The sequence below is a fragment of the Cottoperca gobio genome, chromosome 3 (genome assembly GCF_900634415.1).
Source record: "Cottoperca gobio chromosome 3, fCotGob3.1, whole genome shotgun sequence".
NCBI classification, from domain to species: Eukaryota; Metazoa; Chordata; class Actinopteri; order Perciformes; family Bovichtidae; genus Cottoperca; species Cottoperca gobio.
This window is the reverse complement of record NC_041357.1, coordinates 12,589,168-12,609,775: the sequence shown is the minus strand read 5'-3', so window position 1 is coordinate 12,609,775 and position 20,608 is coordinate 12,589,168. Positions and strand designations below refer to the sequence as shown.

Below are 20,608 nucleotides of genomic sequence, written 5' to 3'. Positions count from 1 at the left end.
TGGTCTTAACGGGGTCCAGCACGTCGAACCATTTCATAGTCTTAATTTTTCTGTAATCCCTGTCATAGTTGGACATTTTTGCTTCAGCTCCAGTTGTAACAACATTTCTGCCAGATGCTAGACATTGGGTTGGGCTGTAGTTGTCCTTGTTGTGATGTGATGTCACATCTGCTTGACCAATCATGATTGAAACACCGCCAACAGCCCCTGAAAGTACCTGGAACTTGCATTTAGTATCACCTCCTGAGCAGTGCCAGAATTTAGTTCCAGGAACTTGTTGCCAAAGTGGGTTTAGAACAGCAAACATGAAAGCAGAGTCTGTGACAATAGCTCCATGATGTGCTATGTTTTGTTAGGTTGCTAAAAATAAATAATAAATAAATAAAAGTGATCCCACAGAACCTCATCCTCTGGCTGAAATATGCTTTTGTAATTATTAAGTGTTGCAGTACATTTTGTCACCAGTAAAAGAAAATTACCTGTTGGTAATTCATCTCTCATATCTCCCAGAAACTATTTGTGTCTCTAATTTCACTATTTGATGAATGAAAAATAATAAATATTGCCCAACCAATCAATTTCAGCAGAAAATGTTTTGGATGGCATTATACGTTTCAAGTGTTGTAGATGTTACATGTTACAAAGTGTTTTAGAGGAACATGCAACACATTTACGGTTTCAGTTCCTTTCAAAAGTCTATTCTAGGGACACAGTGCAGTTCTGTTGTTGGACCAGAATGAGAGAATTATTTTCACACCTGGTCCACTCGTGCTGAAAATGAAAGTAGTTTTGTTTTTAGTTTTTTTTTTTACATTTGAATGAGTGTTTCGATTAAATAAAACAAAAGCTTGAGAGTGAGGTAAGGGGTATTTCTTTCCCCAATAATATGTGCTACATTTGAGATGCAGCTTTAATTATTATGCATTAATCTTATTGTTTAAATGTACTCCTATAGATGAACTACTATAAACAGTTATTAAAAGAGAGATGAAAACGTAGCAGTGGTGCATCGTAGGGCTTTTGTTTTTCCAAGTGTAAAAAGTAGCTGCTGTGTTTAGGTCACAAAAAATAGCCTACAGCTCTCATATATGTCATTTTAAATGTCAATTAAATTCAAGACTCCAGTGTAAAACAAGAGGAATGGGCCTCATTATAAGAAACTACAAGAAAATCTTGAAGGCTTAAAGGTTTCACATCCTTCGTATGGACACCACAGCACACATATTCTGTATATAACAATTATAACTGTGTGGTTATAATTAATTAGCCGGAAACTGACACACTGGGCACTAACAACCCTGTGTGTGTGTCATTTAAAGGGCGTGTGTTTGAGTGCGTCTGCACTTTTTTTATCCCTGCTCTGTCATTAAAGGAGATGAAGGGAGGATGTTTGTCCAAGACATTCTTACAGGCCAGCCAGCCAGCCTGTGTGTGTGTGTGTGTGTGTGTGTGTGTGTGTGTGTGTGTGTGTGTGTGTGTGTGTGTGTGTGTGTGTGTGAGAGTTAAAATAAAGACAGCGCTGATTCCAACGTGCATACATTATGCATGTCCATGTCTTTAGTGTTGTGTATTGTTGTTAAGTTTGGCTTTCTTTAAGGTCTGTCTCACACCTCTAATTTGCCATATTTCTGTCCACCTGGTTAATGTATGCTCATGATGGCTGTTAGATAATGAGCTGAGGTTTCATTTAAACTCTTGTTTATCCCCCGCTTCCACCCAAAGAGCTTGTGCGTTACTCTATCTATTTTGTTTGTTCTGTTGTTTTTTATTTTTCTCAGCTCTGTACTTTGTTTCAATCAAGGAACAATAGAAAACACTAAAGTATTGGTTATTTTTCTTATGTTTCTAAGCATCTGAAGCCTTAAACTTGCTAAGACTGAAATGACTAGGTAGCTGATTATTTGAATGCCTAAGACCTCACCTTTTGAGGTCACCTTTCGACAAAAGAAATTCTCTAAAAATAGTTTTGGGCCCTTGGCTCTCTTCAAACTGCCAGCTAAGATGTCTGTAGAGGCAACACACAAGCATCGAGCCCGACACATATTATTGATGCAAATCATCCAATTAGGCCTTTAAAATTTCATCCGTCCATTTATTTTCATACCGGGTCAGCCTGACAGTGGCCGGAGGACTAGCAGAGCAGCCACATGTCTTCTTCCACAGTAACTCCTGAAGCTTTTCCTTGGGAGTGTTCCAAGGCTAACTGAGAGTAACGCTGCACTCACACAAAGTAGTAGTCTCTGGCCTCTCGTAAATCTGCAGCTCTGTGAGTGTGTTGAGCACATCATTTACATACTCTGCTCCGACTGGACAGCTGTTTTCTGACGTAGCCGCTGTGCTACGCACAGGTATGTTGTTAATTTCCTGTTGCGCAGTTTGTTTCCAGAGTGTAGTGTAGTGTGTTTTCAGTCTTTTTCAAGGCGTTATATGTTGTTAAAACAGTTTAGTTTTTTAAATGAGTAAAGTTTAGTAAAGTGAACCCACCTTTGTGTCCTGGGGGTCTCTACACACCGATGACTGTTGATTGGTACTTATCAGTTTTGTATCCGTCATGAATAGCATCTCAAAAGTTGTTTTCCCATCCTCTTTCTCATCACAGCAAATGGTGATGAGCCTGCGGGTGTCGGAGCTGCAGGTGTTGTTGGGGTACGCTGGGCGCAACAAACACGGACGCAAGCACGAGCTGCTGACCAAGGCGCTACACCTGCTGAAGGCCGGCTGCAGCCCCGCCGTGCACATGAAGGTCAAAGAGCTCTACCGACGACGATTCCCTGCCAAAATGATATCTCACTCAGAGCTGGCCATGCCCGGGCCACACCACCCGGCCACAGCTGGCGTGGTCGGAGGAGGGGGCGCCGCACTGCCCGCCGGCCTGACGCAGCTGGCGTATGAGGGTCACGGTGGAGCCCCGTCGCCCGCTGCCTTACTGCCTCTCTCACTGCTCGGCCCTGGGAAGCACGAGTTGACCGGGCTGACGCACCACCTGTCCAGCTCGTCCACGCTGCACCCGGTCCACCCAGATGTCAAGCTCCAGAGGCTGCCCTTCTACGACATGCTGGACGAGCTCATCAAGCCAACCAGTCTAGGTGAGGGCACGTGTGAGGGTGCGTTTGGGAACAATAGTAGATGGATACTTTTAATCACTAGTATGCATTATATTTGAACTATATATCATCACACTGCACGGGATAATAAATCAATTAAAACCTTTAATTGAGAATTTGTCAGTTTAGCTGGTTGCAAGAATCTCTTGATAATAATTCATTGAGACAAACATGGTTTCAGCTTTCAACAGAATAGCACCATTTTATATTTATGGTTTCGTGTTAGAGTTTATTAGATATGTTTGTTTTTTGTAGCTTCACGTTGCCAGAATTGACATGGTTGCTTAATATGCCAAATATTATGTCTAGAAATGCAAGAAAACACTGCACATACAAATACAGTAACCGCAGCTGAGCGGGGAACATTAGTGCACGCCATCCCTCTCTCCCCATATGCTTCCTGTCTATATCTTCACCGTCAAACTATCCAATGAGTGTGAAACTGCCGAAAATGTAATCCGCAAAGGTTGTGGATATTTATGTCAGTATATCATTTCCATAATAATCACGGCAGCAGTCACAGAAAACATTGATATTTGTGTTTCCGCTGTGGCGGAGAGGCTCCCTGCTGGTGTTGTGCAGCCTGCAACAATATCATTTAATACATTCTTTGCAGATACCCCACGAGAGTTCAGAGTAAACCAATGCCACAGTGGTTTCATAAGTTAAAATATTTATAAATAGAAGCTGAAGCTTTTGCCTTCTCCGATTCTCCTGTACTAACCTAATAGTTATGTGCTCTGGTGTTTATTTCCATTAATGAGCATGAAAGCCTGCATTTAGTTGAAACATTAACCGATTAATCGTATATATATAGTTTTATTTTCTTGTGGCTCTGAAGGTGAGAGTGACATTCAGCCACTGGATACGTGTCCGCATGCATTAGGGTCAATCAAGATTCTTATTTGGATATTTATATTTTTAACGACTGCTATGCTTGAATTTGTCGTGGGTTGGACGAGCAACGCTGCCACATGATGAATTATCAATATATTTTCATCGTACTATATTTCCTGCTGTGAGACCAATTTTACATCCGCGTGGAGCCACTGGATATAAATACATCTCTGCATGTAGACCGTCAACAACATACAGTATGTTGCCATTTCATCCACACCAAAGTGTAATGATGCTACATTAGCTGAGCAAAGAGAGCTGAGACCTTTATGATGAAGAAAACGCTCCTTCCCGTCACTATGTAGCACTGCTGAGAAAACGGTTCTGCATAATCAAGTCTTAACTTTGTGAACAAACCTCCACGTTGTTGCAATGTGGCGACCGCTGAAGCGAGTCCAAAATAATCATTAATACGTTTAGAAGTAAAGCTTTTAAATTGGATTTTGTCTCGTTTCGCACTTGATTCTGTTGATTCAGAAACATTTTTATACTAATTGTTCAACAGGTAAAGAAGTTCATTCTAATGTCAGTTAACAGTCAGCAGCATCAGAAGACTCTCTCTGTCTCTTTAACATTTAATCTTCATAACTAGCGACACTCAAAGTTAAAGTTTGGAAATAAAACATCCTACATTATAATTTATTCACAGATTAACTGCTAATCTGCTTCACCAGGACTGTGGTGGTTTGATCAGATTTCATTGATCCAAACAACCCACCACCTGTCATCAGATTGTGACTCCTGAGTCCCGCCCACTTCAAAACAACCAGAAGAACGCAGACAAAAACACAAATACGCAAATCTTTCATTGAAAATAACACAATGTTTTCCAACTTTGGCAGAAATGTTTTGTTCGTGTAAGACCTCATCACTGTAATGAGTTCCATGAAGGCCCAGAGTGCAAGTCTTATATCCACTCTGCCCTTTAATTCACTACGTAACTTTATCTTGGTCAGATTTGTCGTTATATTAGGTGTGCATCCAGCATCCAGCACCCATATAGCATAACAACACTCTTTGGGCTCTGGGATATATTGCAAATATATGGAAATGCCTAGATTTTCCTGCATTAGCATTTTAATGGAGTAAGAGACCATCTTGTGATTAATTTGCCTGCAGATGCATGTACAAACACAGCGCCTGCAGCTCTGTCATCACACCATCTTTCTCCTCTTCCCTCGCCCTTTCTTACTCTATCCATTTCCTGCACATGTTCCATCCCTCTTGGCCTCCTCTCTCTCTCTCTCTCTCTCTCTCTCTCTCTCTCTCTCTCTCTCTCTCTCTCTCTCTCTCTCTCTCTCTCTCTCTCTCTCCCCCCCACTACTCCGTCTTCCAGCCTCACTCGGTCTCCGCGGCCATCCTCGGTTAGAATTTGCATGCAAAGTGATGAAATCATACAGGCATACACCTGTGCCCGGAGAACACACGCTCCCCTCATTTGAATCTGAATTGTACATTCACTTCGTTCTCACACACACACACACACACACACACACACACACACACACACACACACACACACACACGTCTGCACATACAGTACTTTCAAAACATAAACGTACTTTCTAATAAATAATGCATGCTGATCGTATTGTTCTCAGAGAAGCAGAGAGAGCAGAAGCATGACTGAGAGGAGGAAATAATTTAGAGGAAGATGGTGCACATGGTTTTTACAAAGCTGAACATTTTAATGTGCTTCAGAAAGTACCCTCTTTATCCTTATAATAATGGAGAGCAGTAAGGAAACCACTTGATTAATTGTAATTCCCTCCTCATGGGGAGACTGGGAGATGTTCTTCTCTTGCTTTAAGACTGCTGTAGTACTCTCCTCACTCCCTGATCACATGCTTTCAAATACTCTTCTCCGCTTGTTTACTTCCCTATGATCTTCTGATTACTACTCAATCACCCCACACCCCAAACGCGAGAGAGAGGAGAGAGAGAAAAAAAAACGAACAAAAAACCGCGGGAACGAGAGAGCATGGAATCCAGCGAACGGCTGCCAGCGCGCTGCGCGAAGTCGAGCGCGACAAAAAGAGAAAAAAAAGAAGAGCTCTTACGCGCAATCTCCGCGCGCGCGATGTCGACCCCCACCCTCTCTCCCTCATCAATCTCCTTCTCTCTCGCTCTCTCTTCCCCCCCCCCCTCCCCCTCCTCTGCTCCCCTCCTCTCTCTCTCTGTCTCTCTCGCTCTCTCTCCCCCCCCCTATCTCTCTCTCTCCGCTCTCTCTCTCCCCACATCTCTCTCTCTCTCTCCCTCCATCTCTCTCTCCTCCTGTCTCTCTCGCTCTCTCTGCTCTCTCTCTCCCCCCCTCTCTCTCTCTCTCCCTCCCTCTCTCTCTCTCTGTCTCTCTCGCTCTCTCGCTCTCTCTCCCCCCCCCCTCTCTCTCTCTCTCTCCCCCATTGTTGTTTCCTCTCCTGTTGCCTTGCCTCCAGTTTCTCTCTCCCTCATTCTCTCATTTGTTCCTGACTCCCTTCCCCCACTTGCTTGCTCTCTTGCTTTGCTAGATTTCTTTCTTTTTGCTGTCTTGTTGACTATGTATGTTCTTAACCAGGATTCTGTCTGGTTTTTACAAGAGCGCATGTGCATGACAGACTTAAGACAGTGCAGTGAACGGAAGGATTATGACTTGATGGGGCATCCTTGCATCTAAAATTGGAATAAATAAGTCTGAGAGTTTTCACAGCTGAACTGCAGCTTATTTGAAATATAGAGACACATGTGAAATTGGAATTGAAAATATTTTTTTAGTCTGTGCACAATTTGGCAGTACAGGGAGAAAGCAGTATAAAGGACGGTTTATGCCAGACGTTAGAGAGATGCATTTAAACCATAGGTCTTCAACAGGGGGTCCGCGGAGGTACTGCAGGGGGGGGTCGCATAATTGTGGATGAAGCAATTTGTTTTTTAATAATCTTTTTTTTTTTTGCTTCGCGCATTAAAATCCACTCCTCCGCTGTGTTTCACCAAGGGCGGGACTTCAGAGACAGAGTGGAGGAAAGGAGAGTAGTGAACTAAAATAAATACGCGACATGTCCCCCCCCCCCCCCCCCAGTCGCACAGACCTCATCCAGACCAAACAGCTCCCCCCCCCCCCCCCACCAACTTCTTCAAGCCTCTTCTATACAATATATACAGTAGGGGGTCCCTGCCCCACGCTCCACCAGTTTGGGTGTCCTTGGCCTGAAAAAGGTTGAAGACCCCTGATTTAAACGATTAAATATGGGAATAACAGCGCACAATTTAAGACATGCATAGTGTTGCATTCGTCTGTGACTGAATAATTGTGGAAAGAATGAAATAAGATAGCTTAAGGGAGAATTTCAAACCCTAAACATCGTTATGCCGCTGCACATTTTCACTTTATACATAATCTGTACTATTTTAAGATTTACAAAGTCCCTACATTTTAGAGCCTTTTAATCTGACACGATGGTGCTTTGTTGGTTGTTGATAAGTAGTTGTGTCAACGATTCTCTTGGTTCTTGATTTTTATTTGTTTTATATGCATTTCTCAAAGCCTCCGACAGTAAGGAGTGTATGCACGTATACTGTAAGAGAACAATGAAAAGGCCTTGCACAGCATTGCACACATGCACAGAGAGAAGAAAACACTCTTCAAGCCGCAGCAGCATATATCATCAATAAACCTAAAAACATGACAGCCTGGGTAGAGGCGTTGGGGAAACATTTTTACATTCAGGTTAACGGTAACCTAAGGAATTGCGTCACATGTCAACGTTTCAGATTTCCTGCCTGATTTCTCACAGTAACCTGGTTTCTTGTGTGTAATCGTAGTTATTATCTCTCTCACACCATCCTCCCTCCCTCTATCATTATCCCTCTGCTCTCTGTTGAGTCTTATCAGTTTGTGGGATAAAGGTTAGTCAGTCTGAACTGGGCAACGCTATGGGCTGCACCAACTACTCCTCTATTACCATGACGACCTCACTGGTTGAACTCTCCATCATTATCCGTCCTCTATAGAGAATTATGCCTCTGTGCTCATTAAGGATATCATTGTGGTGCACATGAATTATACATGATGTAATCACCATATCTTTAGGAAAAAGGATGCAAGCCCATTTCGTGTTTGATGAGCGTTTTGTGCATAATGGCTTGTTATATGGGAAGATTGCTGTGATATTCATACAAAAAAGGAAAATGTGGTTAAAGAAACGTCAGTCTAATCAAGTGTGCGGAAAAAAAGATGAGTCGGTCCACGATTTTATTTTTATTATGTTGAATGTTGAAAACTAGACGTTAGGGTTTCATTGTTAAAGATCCTCTCCACTCAAAAAATGTGTTTCCTTATGTTTACGTTCCCTAAAACGTCTGACCTTGACTACTCTGGCTTGTAGCTGGCGTGTTTTCACAGTTCCTTACTGAAGGGAGAGATGTAGGATGTTCTTTGCACTTCCCTAAAATCTGAGAGTTAAACGTACCCTGGGGTAGATTGGCTACGTCACAAATTCGAAAGCCAATCACTGTCTAATATTCAAATGTGACTCTTATCAGCAGGGAAACATTCTTTGACACAACACCAGCAAAAGAAACCTGAAACCTTCAGGGCATAGTGGACTTGTCAGAGAGTGAGTTTTAGCATTTAGCGTCGTGAAAGTTTTGACAGCAAACATGGTAGAGAGTGCAGTTTAGGATGTAAACCGGACGCATGGAGCTTCCTTCCATTATCTCCAAGCAGTAACGCTGTGTCAGCCACTGCCAGTTACAAGCTAACAAGCTAACAAACAGCATAAACAAATAAAACATGCCAGCTACACTTACCATTCTGATGCACAACAGACTCCTCACCTGAGTCTGGGTTCGGGATGCCACCAGGTTCCCTATTAGCATTGGGTTTGAATCTGTCCATCGTCTTATTGTCTTATTTTTACATAGTCAAAAACTGCAGGGGAACTTTAAGAATGTTTTAAATGTACATTTAGGCTTGTAGGTCACCGTTATATTTGCCTTCTGTATAGTCGTAAAGGCCCAGGTTAGAAAAGGAATCTATCTTCAGCTCCTCAGTTTACTTTGGTGGCAGGACATGAAGCACGGTGCCATCTGTTAGTTACACTGTAAACACAATTACTTATTAATGACTCACACCTGATACAAACTTTGTACTTACAAAACAGGTTGCCTCTCTACAGCGGGGGATTTGATTAGATTTATGAATGTGTTTTCGTTATCGATTAATCTATTTGAATATTTTCTTAATTCAGCATTTTGCTTTCTCATGTTTGTTTTTATCTAATTAAGAGTCTAAAACCCAAATATATTCAATATGCTTCCAATTATGACAAGAAAACGCATCAAATCTTCATAATTTGAGAGGCAGGACTCTGAGAATATTTGGAAATTGTTCTTGAAATATAACTGAAGCGATTAATTGATTATCAAAATAGTTGCAGATTTATTTTGTGCCGGTCAAATATTAGTCGCGTAATCGCTGCGGCTCTATGAGTCCCTCATTCATAAAATAAATGATATAAGGGAAAGTTTCTTGAAACTTTATGGAACTCCACAATTATTAGTTAGGAAGTTCACATACAGGCTACGTGTGTAAAATACTCTATAGCTGCTTTAAAATATTTCAAATTCAAATTTGTTCACAAAGGTTGTGCACTGCTGGCTATTTGTGCGCACCTCTATAGACAAAGTATGATATGTTGCATTTTATAAATATATTCTAAAGTTGTCAATAAAGAAAACAAGGTGAGGAGAGCCGGGCCGTTATTTAAGATTGTGTTTCATTACTAATCACATATATTTGATCATATTCTCTGTTTTCTGCTCTCCTTTGTTAATTGGCTCGTTCTGCTGTTTCACATTGAAACACTTTCAGCGGTTCAGAAGCAGTGAATCCGTCACTTTACATGAAGGATTTTATTGTGAAACATATGTTAGAAGTGCTGCGATTAATTACCTGCAGCCTAATATCAAGAAAGCAAAGTACAATCAATCTTCAATTAATGAATCACTGAGTGAAAACAGCATTTGAGAGCCGGCTCATTATGAGAAATTTTACTGTGACTTAAATGAATAGATCTAATCAACCCCATACAGGAGTAACAAGGCAACAGGCCAATCATTGACGACTGTTGTTGATTATTTGATTTCATTCAGAAAGTGGCCAACTATCACTGGCAGGATGGAAGAAATTGCGTATCAGGATGTTTTTTTTAAACAGTCCTCCAGAAGTTGTGAGTTCAAGCAGTTATCCTCCCTGAGTGTCCTTGAGCAAGCACACTTTATCCAGTTGCTCTGTACATCTTGTTTTACCCATTGGATCAGCAATCAAATACATGTCTCCTCCAGGGAATCAGTAAAGATATTATATTTGTTGTACATTATCAGCTACATACACCTCTTCACTCGACATCAAAACACAAGCTGAGTTTTACCAGCTGCCTGATCCTGAGCAAAATCTTTTATCTCCTTGTCGACAACTCGGCTTTCTCACAACAAATGAACGTCAGTGAAGGAGCCCTGGCTGCTCCGAACTATAAACACACTGCACAAAATGGCTTCCTTCTCTCAGAGTCTATAAAAGCAGCATTATTTTCTTCTCAGTCGGCGCATCATCATCCCCACGTGTTGCCTGATTAGACGGACCCAAACTTTGATTATAACTCTAAACATTTCTCGCTCTTTTAGCTAATCTCAAACATAAGCAACACTGATTTTTCCATCGTTGTGAGACATTTAATGTTGCTGTTAGTGTGTCTCATGATATAATCACTTGGGCATGGTGTATATTGCATGGAGCCAAGCTCTAAGGACATTGTGAAACGCTTGCTACAGTATATACATTGACTGGGATAGCAGGGTTCAGCTGCCAGACTGAGCAAATGTAATGCCAGCCTGAGCCGTCCTGTAAGCACACTGGAATGCCTTAATGAGCCCTGTCGATATATAACCGTACAATAGCCTCATGCAGATAATAAAGGATTCTGGAAAGTGTTCGATTGTCAGTGTGAGTGTGGGTGTAACATCCGGATCCTTCTAGCATTGTAGTTTGGAATTTGAGTGACACTGAAAGGATTTGTGTCTTTGTTCTGCGTGTGTGTGTGTGTGTGTGTGTGTGTGTGTGTGTGTGTGTGTGTGTGTGTGTGTGTGTGTGTGTGTGTGTGTGTGTGTGTGTGTGTGTGTGTGTGTGTGTGTGTGTGTGTGTGTGTGTGCCTGCGGTGTACCAAACAGAGAAAAAGTAGCAAAGCCACTAGCAAGTTAATAAACTCCAGCTGGGCTTTGTTGTGCTGAAGACGGGCCGTAGAGCTGAGCACATTCTCTGTAGCTTAGCTCACACATCTTCTCTTCAAACCAGCCGAGCACCGAAGGTTTTCAAGGTTTTTACCGACTGCAGGGCCACAATAAGCATTGTAAGAATATTCCTACTATCCAGACAATGCCTACTGTTAACCCCCCCACCCCCCATATTGTCACTATGAAACACTATAGTACGGCCGGGTTTCAGTATAAAATCGTCGTAACATTTCATTTTAACCTTGAGACCAGATGTGAGCAAACTGGAACATAAATTTAGTTCACACATAAATGTGCAGGTTACAAAGTCTCTCAGGTTACCGACAGTGTTTTGTTTTGTTCTTTGACCCGAAACTGTAAATGACAAGAATGTCAGTGTTTTACTATCATATGATATTATGGTTTCTGGACTCTGCAATAGATCCTTCAGAAGGCTCAACTGCTCAGTCTTTGTTCAAACAGCAAATATTTCTGATGCTGTAGTTTGTGGTGCTGCGGGTGTTTGTATTATTGTGCACACCCCATTTATATCTATGAGGAAAGAATATTAGAAACACTTAACACAACCAGCTATTATTTTCATTATCGATTAACCTGTTGATTATTTATCTCTAAGTGGGATAGAACAACTATTAGAAACCTCTCAGACGAATAGTTTCATACACCATACCTAATAAAAATGGCAACTCGCTGCATGTTTTGTGTCCTCCTTGGTTTATTTCCTCTTCACTGTAAACATCAACCCATTTGAGGTCATTTTCCCATCTGTCACTCTTCCCACCACCATCTGTCTTCCCAACACATACATTTTACATTATTAAACCATGTAAAAAGCAGCACAGTGGCACAGCAGGGGTCTCAAACCGTGTACCATGAAGGACGGAGAGTCTGCAGGTTTTCATGCCGTACAGTTTGCTCTCTTAGGTCCACGATAACCCTTTAAACATCATTCCTGACAGTTAAAGCATGATTTCAAAACTGTTGGATTGATTTTGTTAAAAAAAAAAGGACATGCTTTTTACGTTTGAGATATACCGTGGTCTTGAAAATAAATGTTTTCCATAAGCTCCATAACACCCACTCTCCACCCGTACAAACTTAAAAAAAACCTTAAAGCAGAGAGCGAGGTCTTATCAGCGGTGATGTTTTGTCAGAACAAACTCAATGACGCACGTTGGGAGATTTGCACTATTAGAAGCTCTTACTTGTTTATTTTAATACCACCTGTGTTTCAAAATTAATGTCCCAACGATTTGTTAATGTTCATAATCTAAGAAGCACCACGAGCAGGAATAGGAATGTGCTTAATAGCAGTAATTACATTTCTGCTCGCAGCATCATTCATATTGTGTCGTCTTTCGGAGAAGTTAAGTAGAGACTTCATTCATTAAAATTACATTTTGTATCTGATATAGTTTACTTCATTTACAATAATGATATTATTCCTCAACTGGTGAGTTTCTCCTTCGAGTACATGTCATCAAATCTAATTTAGCCTCCTCTTGTGTTCTAGATATGAAATGATCATCACACATGCAGTTCACACTTTGTCACTTGGTTTATATTTTGGCAGATATACACGTCTCATATTTGAAAAGGCCGCAAATCAGGATGAATACTGTGTAACCCCAGATCTTTAAAGGATAGGAATCTTTATCTTTCTTTGCTGTACTTGACCTCTGAACTCTGCAAAGCTTATCACTCACGTTAGACAGAATGTATGTGAAGATCACGGTTTAAATAGAGAGAACTTGTGTCTTGCACGACCAAACAAAAGTTGGATAAATTCAGCCGACAATAGATTTGCTAAACATAATACTCGTGATTGTTTAACTACAGTAATTAGGCCTACTCTGATAGTGTGCTCATGTCTTCTACTATGCATAATTATGAATAATATGGCAATATATTTGGTTTTGAGTAAGGCTGGGTATGATAAAAATGTTTTTAAATATTACATTTTGGAATGTATAATTTATTTATCAAACATAAGACACCAAACTACTCAAATGTCAAACTACTAGTTTAACTTTTTTGGGGAAATATCCTTTTTCCGCTTTCCTGCTGCGAGTTGGATGATAATATCAATACCACTCTCATGTCTCTACGCTAAATGTGAAGCTGGAGCCAGCAGCCGCTTAGCTTAGCAGAAAGTCTGTAAACAGGGAAACGACTCCCAGAGGAAACGTCTGACCCATACCTGCCCTGTTCAATCGCAACTGTGGTTGTTGTGTGGATTGAATAAACAAGATCTAACATGTTAATTAGTGAGCTTCAGAGGAGCTGGTGAACAGAGAGCCAAGCTATCACTAACTAGCTATTCCCCCCTGTTTCCAGTCTTTGTGCTATACAATGCTAAGCTAACCGGCTGCTGCCTCATCAAGAAAGCAAAAGAGCACAAAATGACAAACTACTCCTTTAAATGTTGTCTAGCATAAGCAGCCTTACAAACACTTTAAATACTGCATACATTTGGCAACATGGTGATTTAACTCGGACCCTGTCGGTTCATGGATGGTAAAGTATCTGAGCATTTGATGCCATGTTTCAGTACTTCACAGTTTTCTATCAATCCGTACCAGAAAAGTATTCCGGTCTGATATCGAGCCTTAGTTTTAATAACACAATGTGTTAGGCAAATAAAACACTATGTATCTTAAATCGCTGGAGTGAAAGAAGCTACTGTGTGTGTGTGTGTGTGTGTGTGTGTGTGTGTGTGTGTGTGTGTGTGTGTGTGTGTGTGTGTGTGTGTGTGTGTGTGTGTGTGTTGGGGTAAAAGTAAGTTTGTGTGTGTGTGTGTGTGTGTGAGAGCGAGAGGAAGACATCAATCAAAGCTCATTTCAACCCTTCTCATATCTCTCCTAACCACACACATTGAGACACAAGGAAAAAAGAATCCGCTGCCAGAGAGAGTGAGTTATAGAGCGATGGAGAGATGATGGGGGAGAGTGAGCGAGAGAGCGAGAGAGAGCAAGAGAGGGCAGAGTGAGAGAGAGTGAGAGAGCACTTTCTATTTATAGCCCGTGTGCCCGGCGAGGAGGAAGACTGTTGTTCGAAAGCACACTTATGCTGCGTATGATTTTGTTCTGCAGTACACAGGCTGCTGCTCCAAAGATGCAGTAACAGAAACATAAAATAAATACATGCCATACAAATGATATACCCTGCGGGTGGTAAGATGGGGTCATTACTTTGAAAATAAATGGCTGTTTGAAAGGCTGATGAGAGGAGGAACATGATTGGTCCAGTAATCGTCCACTGCGTCCCCCTCAACGCCCTACACAGACTGAAATTACCTCCATGCTCTTCATCCTGCTGGGTGTGTTGAACATGCGTGCACACATATTCTCTGCATTTGTTTTTAAGCTGTCACTCACTGACAGTTCACAACATTATTCTAAGTAATTAAAGCAACGATCAGGATTCATGATGACAGAAACTTATCTTCCCCCTCACTTACGCAGCCTTCAGGCCAAAAGGCTCCCACTGAGATACAGCAATTATGTTTAAAATATGACATGAGCACATAAAGGGAGTTCTGTTTTAATGATGGTTGGTGATACTGGTCTGTAATGCTAATTCGCCGGCGTACGGAGCGCTATTGTGGTTAATGCTAAAAGGTTTTGCTCAGTGGAGAAGATTTTAGTTGGTTTCAATCAGTACTCATATTTTCAGCATGCACATATAAATCAATAAACACTGCGGCAGCATCGAAAGGTTTCCATTCGCTTCTCAGTTCTTATCTTCTTTTTCTGGTGGAGATTTGAATTTTTTAAGATGAAAACTCAGAAAGTATTTTGCCTCGAGTGCACTCTCTACCAATGGGCGCCCGGCTTTCTGAGGCTATAAATAAACACAGCAGAAGTACTTTCCCCAACAGACACAGGCTCAGCACCGGTCTTGATTACACCGAAATAAGCATTCTTCAGCAACCTCAGAACGTCTTCCCTGTGGTGTAAAATCACTGTGGGTCTGATCTTTGTCAGGCACCACACAGGTTTGCCCAGGTAAATAAAAATAAAAACCCTCTCGGTGGTGCTGTGGCGGTTAACAAACACACCACAGTCTTATCATCTCAAATCTAATGGCCGACCAATCATTGAACAAATCATTCTTAGTTAAAGTCTATGAATACTTTTAACTTTAGTTTTTTTAAATACAGAACATTTTTCAGTAAAGTGACATGGCATGAAATGTTTGTTTGCATTTGTGTACATTATATATAAAACAATCTTCCAGATTCAAATTTGTAGCATGCTAACACTACAGCGACTTTGAACAACACACACACACACACACACACACACACACACACACACACTCTCACACACACACACAATGCACACACACACAATACACACACACACACACACACACACACACACACACACACACAAATGTTGAATGTTGAAATCTTGTTATTTCATTTTAAAAGACAGATTATTAAAGTAACTAAGTTTGTTTTCATTATAATTACTTTTACAACATAACATACGTCCTGTCACTCCTACATGATAAATATTTTGTTACCTTTGGACAGAGCCACGTTAGCTGTTTGCACTTGATTTCAGTCTTAATGCTAAGCTAAGCTTGGCTAATGGCGTTCCACCTCTGGCTTCATCCTGAACACAGACACAGAGAGTGGTCCGATCTTTTTTTTTCTAACTCTCAGAAAGGAAGTCAATGAGCATATCACCCAAAAATGTTGATCTATTCGTATTGGTACAAATACAAAACACACTTAGGTTTGAACCCTCATAGCTTTCATACTAACCTCCTTCTAACAGACAAGCTTTTCTTGCCTCTGTGAACTTGCTGTCTCTTTAATTGAGGCTGGGTTGGTACACCAGTTATTTCCAGCACCTCTCGGTGGGCCTAAAAATAGAGCACGCACACACACATTTTCTTCTTCTTCACCTCTGTGTGAAGTGGTCTGGTTTTGACATCCAGGTGTTCTTAAGCTTTTACTAATTTCATGCCTACAAGGTCCACCTAATAATGCTGTTTATGCAGCAGACACTGGATACATTACACTTCTTCTCCTTTTTTCTGAGTTGAATGCTTATCTGTAGATGAAAACAGTGTTTACTGTATTGCTTGGTCTTATTTGCAGAGGCTTGGTCTTCCTTATCTCTGACATTTTGACACTGTTAAAAACTTGGTGCATGTATATGATTTTCCCGGTTATCACAAATGTCTCTCCTTCGTCTGTCTCACTGTCTCTGCAGCATCAGACAACAGCCAGCGATTTCAGGAGACGTGTTTCGCCTTCGCATTAACGCCACAACAAGTCCAGCAGATCAGCAGCTCGATGTAAGATGAGCACCGCTCCGACAGTCCAGGATGCTGTTTATGAATTCATAAATGTACGGGATTTCTTCAGATATAGGGTGATATATTTGTTTCTGTGTTCAAAGGGACATCTCGGGGACCAAATGTGATTTCTCAGTTCAAGTGCAGTTGCGGTTTTGCCTGTCGGAGACGAGCTGTCCTCAGGAAGACCATTTCCCACCCAATCTGTGTGTGAAAGTCAACGGGAAGCCATGTAACCTGCCGGTGAGGAGCGCCGCATTAATGGCATAAACAACCAGCTAAACATGGCGTCTTTGTCCTGCCACTGTGTAGCATCTTTTCATTTCACTTGTTCAACCTTCTCTGTCTTGTGTCTCATGTTAGTGTTGAAACATTTTCATTAGAATTCAACTTTCTAATATTCATCTGTTTTCTTTCTAATATTCATGTGTGACATTCAGGGTTACCTTCCTCCAACCAAAAACGGCGTAGAGCCCAAGCGGCCAAGCCGGCCCATCAACATTACCTCACTGGTCAGATTGTCCACCACAGTTCCCAATACCATTGTGGTGTCGTGGACCGCTGAGATTGGAAGGGTAAGAACCGAAGACTCACGGTTTCTAACAAGGGACTCTTGAACCTTTTTTTGATAAGTAATAAAGTATTTATTAAGTAAAATGACTAAACATTTGCTCATAAAACCTTCTCAAATATACACATTTTCTTGCTTTGTGTCTGTTAAACTGATTTTATAGACTTTATGTTTAAAGAATAAGTGATCATACACAGCCCTGATTATCATCTTTAATCTAATCTATCCAATTTGGCAAACTATACAATCATTAATATATATGATACATACTGTTCTTTATAAAATGCAATATATTAATATGAACTCTTAGCTTAAATAAATTATTGACGAATCATGATTAAGATTAATCTGATTGCATCGAGTACTTTCTATTGAGAATCATCACATGTTGTGTTGTTGTGTTCACATGGACCGGCACAGACGCCATGACAAAAGATTTATGTAGGCTTAAAGCAGACTTCTGTTATATTCAGCATCTTAATTTAAATTCATCATCTTGCCTAGATTACTTGCATGCATATGTGTGGGAAGCAGTTTAAAGCCCAGGAAGTGTGATTTCTGTGCTGAGTTATTACAAACAAAACAGCAATAAATGGTGGAGCAGAGTAAGAAAACATAAACTTTCAGGGAAAGCCCGTCCATATAAAAGCCTGTATGGTTAAAATGCACGCTGAGAGAAGGCAGAGTTATTGACGATATCACCTCTCTAGACCTAATGAATGTTAATTAGTCTAAAAATAGCTTTATTATCTCATATGCTGACCTATATTTAGTTGGGTGGAGCTTGATGTTGTTCTACAGACAGCAGTAGAGGAACCGTTTCACAATGAAAGAACATACTGTGTCCCTGCCCTCGCTGCTTCCTCACACATGGCTGAACGTAGTCTCAGAGCAGCGGGATCGACTGAACATCACAAAGACATCCTGCCTGCTGAAGTTCCCTTGGGTAACACCGTTACTTTCTCTGTAACTGGCCCAGAACTCTGGCAAGAAAATGCAAAGCATAGCATGTCTCTAGGTGGGATTTAAAGTTTCAATATGCACATTATGACATTATATTCTATGCATTTGCGTGTGTCCACAGAGTTACTCCATGGCAGTGTACTTGGTGAAGCAGCAGTCATCCACAGTGTTGTTACAGAGACTACGGGCAAAAGGCATCAGAAACCCGGACCACTCCAGAGCGCTCAGTAAGGACTTAATTTGTTTTGTTTTAAAGGTTCACTCATTAAATATGCTGGATCGATATTGACCTTATATATAAGTGGATCAGGCCTTGGACATGACTGATTCACATTATCAGTTGGCCCTTTCGGGATTAATAAAGTTGTTTTGAATTTTTATTTTTATTTTAAATGTGTGAAAAAGAGAGCACTGGTGTCAGGACATGAAGCAATATCAGTAGATGGGTATTAGTTGAGTTATTGTGAGAGAAAAATGTTGTGTTGTTGCATCCCAACCCTTTTTTTGAATATGAAGATAACTTATCTGTGTGTTTATGGTTTTATGAATCCAACTATTAAAATAAGACCACTCACGATCAGACCTTGAAGATACTGAATCCTAAATGTAGATTATGAACGGAAAAAGACAACAGCGCTCCGATTTGACTTTTTAATTTTTTAACTTCTTTCTTATAAATTCAGCTCACATATTAGCTGGTAAATATATGGTTTAATAAGGAAAGTTGTGCAAAATGCTTGTAGGTTTCATGATGTTACATCTTTCATTTATTTAGTTAATTGTATATTGGATGTGATATCTTGTCTGAAACAGAAGAAACTGCTGGTGAAATGTGTTTTTTGCTCCATAACTTCTTACATGGATCCTGCAGATCCTTAAAAAGTATTAAAAGGCATTAAATTAATTCATCTAAAAAGAAGGCCTTAGCTGGTCTTAGAATGTCTTAAATCAATTTTTAAAAGACTTAAAAATACAAAGACATGCCAAGTATTCAATTTGTTTATCCTGTGCACACGTCATCTATTGCACGTCTGTCCGTCCTGGGAGAGGGATCCCTCCTCAGCTGCTCTCCCTGAGGTTTCTTCCATTTGTCCCCCTTTAATTGTGAAGCGATGCGAGGGTCTGAGGACAAATGTGTAATTTGTGATATTGATATAAATCAATTTGATTTGATTCGAAGTATGATTTCACTGAAACGTTTTTTAGACGTTGCTTTTTTTAAAAGCTCAAAGATATTTGGTAACATCAATTTCTTTAAAAATATTTCACCAAAGGCCTCTTGCATTAACAATGTGCTGGTCTGCATAGCGGAAAGAATTGTGCATAAAAATGATCTTAAATTTAATTTAAAGTGGCATTAAAAAGCTTTAGTAACTTAACACATCTTAGGTTGAAATAAATTGTACTTTCTGTTAATCTTGTGTGCGGCAACATGTGATATAAGAACCTTCAGGTGCAGTGGAGCCCGGGTCAGCCCCACACAGCGTGAGGAGCTCTTGAATTCATCATTATTCATGAAATGGTTTGAAACACGTACCGTAGTCAAGGAGTTGCAGTCTGAAATGAGAAACTGAACCCATCTGCTGTGTGGTTCTCACTCACTCTTTTGTGTGTGTGTGTGTGTGTGTGTGTGTGTGTGTGTGTGTGTGTGTGTGTGTGTGTCTGTGTGCGTGTGCGTGTGCATGTGTGTGCTTTACTTCTTTTCTGCAGTCAAAGAGAAGCTAACAGCAGATCCAGACAGTGAAATAGCCACGACGAGCCTTCGAGTGTCGCTGCTCTGCCCGGTAAACACGCTCCCTGCTCCTCATGAATTTAAGGCAGTGTTTAGAGATTCAGTCATGCTAAGACGTGTCCGTCCATTCTTTTCTGTGTATGTGTCTCAACATGCCCATATGCCCTTAACTTTGTGTGCACGATCTAATTGTCTTCTAAACCCCCATCATGCACCTTCTCCATGTGGGTTTGGCACGTTTGTGACATTTATGCCTCCCGTATACTCTCCATCCCTGCTGTGTGTGTCCTCTTCATGCCTTGACTAAATGTGTGTGCACATTGTGCAGCTGGGGAAGATGCGCCTGATGATCCCATGCCGGGCGCTGACATGCTCCCACCTGCAGTGCTTTGACGCCACACTGTACATCCAGATGAACGAGAAGAAGCCCACCTGGGTGTGTCCTGTCTGTGACAAGAAGGCCCCCTATGAACACCTCATCATCGACGGGTAGGTTCCACATCCTACAGCCGACCTGTTAGCAACAGATGTTCAAAACTTTAACCTAAAAACACAGCTTGTCATTTTTTTACTTTTTGTTTTTTTGTGCCTATAAAACACACACACATATATATATATATATATATATATATATATATATATATATATATATATATATATATATATATATATATATATAATGTGTTAATTAATGAGCTTTAGGGATGTTGGCAGGTGGAGCCAGGCTCGCTGTTCCCCCCCTGTTTTCAGTCGTTGCACTAA

At 40.8% G+C, this 20,608-nt stretch overlaps 1 protein-coding gene across 1 annotated transcript in view; it reads left to right on the top strand.

Annotated features, from left to right (window-relative positions):
* Window positions 1–20,608, top strand: part of LOC115005629 (E3 SUMO-protein ligase PIAS1-like) — a 50,004-nt gene that overhangs the window by 20,250 nt on the left and 9,146 nt on the right. The window contains exons 2-8 of the mRNA XM_029427555.1: window positions 2,600–3,086; window positions 16,496–16,580; window positions 16,685–16,823; window positions 17,021–17,155; window positions 18,236–18,341; window positions 19,825–19,898; window positions 20,175–20,335. Coding sequence (XP_029283415.1) covers window positions 2,603–3,086; window positions 16,496–16,580; window positions 16,685–16,823; window positions 17,021–17,155; window positions 18,236–18,341; window positions 19,825–19,898; window positions 20,175–20,335 — 1,184 coding nt within the window. The 5' untranslated portion in view covers window positions 2,600–2,602. The remainder of the gene's footprint in view (window positions 1–2,599; window positions 3,087–16,495; window positions 16,581–16,684; window positions 16,824–17,020; window positions 17,156–18,235; window positions 18,342–19,824; window positions 19,899–20,174; window positions 20,336–20,608) is intronic.